Below are 6,000 nucleotides of genomic sequence, written 5' to 3'. Positions count from 1 at the left end.
TTTGTTTATTTAGTGGTTGTCTTTTTCTTGTGGAAGCGCTTACCGAGGCGCTGTCAACTGTATAGCTGCCACGCGCAAGGCGCATCACACGCGCGTGATCTATTCGCACAGCCATGGCATCGCACTCGAATTCGGCTTTGTCGGCCGGCTCTCCCTCGAGCGGGTCGATGGGCTCGCCTCGCCTAGCGGGCACTTCGGGAACCGAGCGCGGGTCCTAGCCCGGCGCGGCGTCCCTCGGTCTTTCATTTCGGCAGGCGGCGGTGGTCGCGACTGCTCCTCGCGGCCCCGCGTTTCACACGCGTGCGCCCGCCGAGTATGCGGCTTTCCGGGATTGCCTGCTCCTTGCCGGGCGATTCCGGCGTCGCTCGCCTTCGTTGATTTCGCCGTACAACCGTGGTCGACAACGCTGAAGACAAAGGATAGGGCCTCGTTACTGCCCAGAAAACATTGAAACTGCACAGCTAGTTCGTCCTCTCTCTGCACACACGTCTGTGTTGTTTATAATTGGAGCCATGCGACTGGGATACTGTGGCATCGTGAAGTCAGCTTCCGCCGTTGTGGCTGTTTGGATGCTCTTGTGCATCGTCGGTGAGTGTCGTTATGGATAATATTTTGCACAGCCGATTGTAGAGGAAAAAATTCCGTCTTCTACTTAAGCTTAAAATAGAATTCATTAAAACAAGACTTACGCAGGATGCGTGTTGATTAGAAAGTACGAAGAAACACACTCAAAAGTGATGACTACTCATCGTTAGACGCTACCACGCCGGATGCTCAGTGGCTGTGGGTTTCTGTATGCTAGGCATGAGGTTCTGTGTTCGTTACCCAGTCGCGTTTGCTATGTTTCAGTAGTAGGCGCCTTGAACAGATTAAGGCTCGCATGCGCGTGCTTCTCACGCATCGTATTTCAGGCACGAGTGATCAACGAACAGGGGATGATAACGAACCTTATAACTATAAGCTAGTAGCACTATTATACTATACTATAAGCATGTAGCACGGTTCATGGCCAATGTTTCCTTTTTGAACATCACGCTGAATCAATTTGTGTATCGGTACTAAACGAATGCGATATATCTTGCTGAAGCAGTTTCAGTAGTAATATTCGCCGCGTAAAAATACACAAATATATTATTTATCGCAATTTGTGTAAGCGTAGAGCAAGATGGCCAGATTCACTCACTAGTCAGAGAACCTTTTCTGAAAAAAAAAAAACTCTCAAAATGAATCGCATGCAGTAGCACTTCTCAGAGACGTCCTAACGTAACTGTTACAATGATGTCCAAAGGAAATGGACTCTGAAGTTATTGTTATGAAATAGCGCTTGGGGGTGCTCATTCTCAGTAGAGCCGCCAAGAGTAACCCACATTCTTATTTTCATGAATGTAAGAAAAGACAAGACCAGAAGCTCTTAATATGTTGACGTGCACTACAAATTGAATATCTGGCAGGGCCAAATAGGGACCCTGCGAACTACTATCCTCAGTCAAATTAATGTGCCTCTATTAAGCTACAAGTATTGATTTACAGTGAGTATTTCGTCACTCTTTCTGGGCTGATAATGAAAGTACAAGCTGTTTTGAAGCTCCCAGTGTGACACAGAAAGTCTCATTGGGCTTGCGCAAAATGACAGCTGGGAACATTGGTTGAAAGCTAACACTCTCAATCAGCGCTATTGATTTAGCAAAATTATTTTGCTATACATATTCCAGAAGCTATGGCTATGCGCTGCTTAGTTTGAGGTTGTGGGTCCATGTTGGCTGTGGCGGCCACATTTTGATTGCGTGGAAGTGAAAAAAAAAAAAAGAAGACATCTAAGTTGATTTAGGAGCACGTAAGAAAAACATTAAGAAGTCACAATTAATCCGCAGTAACCCACTACGGCGTGCTTCATAAACGAACGGTTCTGAATAGCCATGCGCTAAACGTTTCTTCTTTTTTCTTTTATGAGGGACAGAGCCGTTTACTTCTGCGGAAGAGCAAGGAGGTCGTCATGTTTGTTCGTGTAAAATGTGCACTTAGGTCTGAATCCAAAAAATAATATTTGAAGCATGTTATTGTTAATATTGACTTACTGCTCCGTTTTTCAAAGAATGTCTGCTACGGCGCCCGCTCTCTCTGAAAACCCTATGTTCACGCTATTTCCTGCAGCTATTTGCTGAGAAAGAATGCGATGATTGAACGGAAATAGGGCAGTTCTGCACTCTGCACTCCGCCCTCCGTGAGAGAAGCCTGTAGAGAGTTGCAACAGTAACTTACTGGCACTGCAGTTGATGATATATTAGGCTAGAAGCGCATTTTTCTTGCGTGGCTCATTCTTCGCTACCCTTCTAACGCACACCATGGCAAGGCGCTACGCAACGCGGAAACTGACAAAATGTAACAAACAAAAAAGGATACAGACGTAGTTTTTCATAGGCTGGTGGTAGCGAAACATAAATTACGACGCTTTATCAAAAATACTCGAGGCTGGCACCGTGCCCCAAAGGAGCTATCAAAAGTGTTGAGCTGCCGCGAGAGGACAGTAGATTTTTTTTTGCGTATTTTTGTGTAGATGAGTATAAGCACCTGAAAAGGTTAATGCCTAAGCGAACCACTTATTGTACTCATGATTTATTTCTAGCGCCCAGTAAGTAGCCACGGAAAGCTGGCGGAAATAATTGAACAGCCCGCTTCCGAACACACACTCCTTATCCTGCCTGTGTGTTACTCGGAGTTTACTAACCGCCCTCTTGAAGTTCTTATTTAAGGTTTACGCTGAGCATCAGCTGAACACTTCCACCACTCTTTCTCGGCTATTTCTTAGATGTACATCCGATCAAGGAATTTAGACGTAGATCCCATTAAATTAGGTTGCTTTTTTAGCGTCTTCTGTTTTGCGGCTGTCATGAATTTGAGAAAGTAAAAGTTAATCTTTTCATAACAAACTCTTCATACGGCTGTTGCTTTATTTTCAGCTTTATTTTATACGGTGGTGGAGCTCGCTAGCTATGTCGCCTTAAAAGCGGCCTGTATTCCAGAAAAGCTATTGCGCTTGTGTTGTTTCTAGCAGCCGATTGCAGCCAACCCTGACGTTAGACGTAATTGATTGCGAGGTTTGACGGTCAATGGTAAAAGGTACTAACAAGCAAAACGTTTCTAGAATTCGTCCCCGCATTTTTTGGTAGTTTGCAAGTGAACATTTTTTTTAGCGGCGAAGCAGTTTAGGGTCTCGGCTTGTCGGCGTGTCATGCAGTAGTCATGGTCCATCAGAAACGGGTATGCACCACAAAAATTGGGTAAATCCCTCTACTCGCCCCAGGTCCTGAAACTTTAACTTAGCAGCGGTGTCAGAATGCCCGACGACATTTACCAAGGCGCTCAAGTTTCTTATCTAAAACCACAGACTCAAACGTGGATCTCGACGGTGAAGTCACCTATTTGAAACACCACATCTTTAAACATATCTGCAAAGTAATGGTGCTTAACTCGCCACCAGTTCACTAAAAATGACGAAGGCAACAAACATTCAGACCAGCAAATAGCCGACTATGTTAGTGAAGCTGAAACACCCTTCCCTACATGCCGTAGGGAACTGAAACCGGGCATGTAGAGAAGAAGAAGAAGAAGCACCTTGGGATTAGCTGCATTCCGGCGCAGTTCTCCGACGACGTTAGTGGAGCTGAAACACCCTTCCTACATGCCCGGTTTCAGGCTTGGCATCACCAGTTCCTCATAAAAAAAATCTCTCTCAAAGCAATGTGGCGAATTACCTCGGTCGGGCTGTTCTTCCTTTGCTTCTGTCTCTCATTGCCCGTTAGCAGCGATTTTGTTGTGGGAAACACCGGCGGACACTGCATGCTTCGCCCCTCCCCAATTTCTTGCATTTTTTTGTTCAACGTAACCAGTGATCACATAGTTTTAGCTGTCTGTGGACTCATTGCCGTTTGCATGGTTATGAGTACCGGATAAGTATACGTGATGGGCCACACCCGGTTGCGGCACATGACGACGCAGGACCTAATCACAGAAACAGAAAACTAGCGTTTCCATGAGTTACACATGTTATTCAACTGTTGGTGTAAAGGACTGCCAGTTACATATTAATCAAATAAGATACTTACATTATTTTGCTTTGACGGGAAAGCTCATGAAACAAACATAAAGCATAGAACGTTTTTGAAATCGTGAATTTAAGGGTAATTGCTCACCTGAACCCGCTCACACCGCTTGCTTTTTCTGTCAATTTTTGTACGCTTTTTGCTGTAACTTTCAGTACCGCTGAGGGCGGAGCGCCTAAAAACTTCCTATTCCGAGTGTGAGAAAAGCAGCCGTCGCCTACGGATAGTGCTAAGACAAGAAGCACGAGAAATGAATAGGTTTCTTTGCTTGTTTAAAAACATGCCGCATAGTTGAAGGCATGTGTGTCACTTAAGTTTTATACACTAAACACTCATGGATTTATATGAAGAATTTATCATCGACTGACATAGATGTGCTCATGCGTGTATCGTGACAGCTTCACGGTACTGTTTTTTGCGTCCTTAGCTTTAATGTTTTTTTTTTCTATGTGTAGAAAAGAAGTTAAAGAACAAATAACTTTCAAAATGCCCTTTATCAAAGACATCTCATAGGATGTGTTTTAATTTTGTTTCCTCCATTTTCAACTTGATTGAAATTATCAAGCAAAGCATAGATAAGTCGTTGAGAATTGGTATAACCGGCTCTGAAGAAAATCGACGATACAGAATGGTTATTGCAAGAATGAAGAAGAAAAGCGCAGCACCTCAGATTTGAGCGCGTACACACACACACACACACAAATAACACTGCGGAAACCGTAATACCTTCTCTTTGAGAATGCCGCCTCCGGCGCAGGATTCAAAAAGCCCCGAATGTCGAAAAGGGGCTCGTTAAGGTTTTTCGCTTTCCGGGATCGCATTAGCCGGAGCAGCGACCCGAAATTGAATTCTGAGCAGATCGTTTGTTTCTCGGTGAGTCGGCGCGGTGCCTCCTTCGAGGGAACCGAACGCCGACACAGTGCTTTTTTTTCTTTTCCTTTCCAACTACGAGGCTATTTCATTAGTAAAGCTTATTAAGGTATAGCTGATACGTCCTTGCTCCGTAGTTTTCCTACGAAACTTGTGTCGTCTAGCGACTATCCACTTCTTTTTCCGATGAGATCACGATCTATATTTATTCCGTTTCGGGCTTAGTATAGCAAAAATGGGAGCGAGAAGTAATAGATAGCCTGAGAGGTGCACGCGCTGGTATCGATTGAATTATTCAGAGTAGTGGTTATGAAAGCGCCGGTGTTATATTTAATGCTGTAAAGTATATTCGTGCAGCTCGATACCGAAATGAGGTACCCAGTAATGAAGCGACTGCACGAAGTGGCTTATAAGGAGTCTATCGACATCGCTCATCTTTTGGCTGGTGAAACTATTTTTAATATTTACGCCGCATAGTTAGAAGTAGGTTGTGCCGGTCGAGCACTTCGGTTAACATTAATGACGCGGGGCTCTTTCATAAGCAGTTGCTTTTGAAATGAATCCCACGTTGTTCTGGTATGGCGGCAGACTTTGTCTACATATGAAATGAGTTTAGCGAAAGCATGTCATAAGAACGTATCGATGACAAATTTTAGACTTTCTTCCTGCTATTTAGTTTAACGTCGAAGTGCAGAGTAAACATATACAAATAATGCTATCGATGTGGTTCCAATAGTAACGAATACGGAATGAAGATGGCGTGATGTCGAAGTTGAGCGACAGCGCGCTTTCACGCCTCCTGATCTTGTCATGTGTAATAACGGCCAGCACGAGGACAAGAAGCTAATCTAGAAGCCTAACACCTACTTGATAAACGCGTATGACGCCGGTTGTGTGGTGTTTGTTTAATTGCAAACTTAAATACCGCACAACTTCTCTATGCCAGTAAATGCCCAGTCGTTAAATGATCAGTAAATGCCCAGCTTTTATTATTTAATTTATTGCTTACCGTACGTAGTTACCTGCAAGC

At 44.2% G+C, this 6,000-nt stretch overlaps 1 protein-coding gene across 1 annotated transcript in view; it reads left to right on the top strand.

The window, feature by feature from the left end:
• Nucleotides 1-246: 246 nt before the first annotated feature.
• Nucleotides 247-6,000, top strand: part of LOC119393710 (uncharacterized) — a 31,258-nt gene continuing 25,504 nt past the window's right edge. Inside the window, exon 1 of the mRNA XM_037660831.2 lies at nucleotides 247-588. Coding sequence (XP_037516759.1) covers nucleotides 513-588 — 76 coding nt within the window. The 5' untranslated portion in view covers nucleotides 247-512. The remainder of the gene's footprint in view (nucleotides 589-6,000) is intronic.

This window comes from Rhipicephalus sanguineus, chromosome 5, assembly GCF_013339695.2.
Source record: "Rhipicephalus sanguineus isolate Rsan-2018 chromosome 5, BIME_Rsan_1.4, whole genome shotgun sequence".
NCBI classification, from domain to species: Eukaryota; Metazoa; Arthropoda; class Arachnida; order Ixodida; family Ixodidae; genus Rhipicephalus; species Rhipicephalus sanguineus.
Note: the sequence above shows the minus strand (reverse complement) of the source record. Positions and strands in the feature narration are given on the sequence as shown.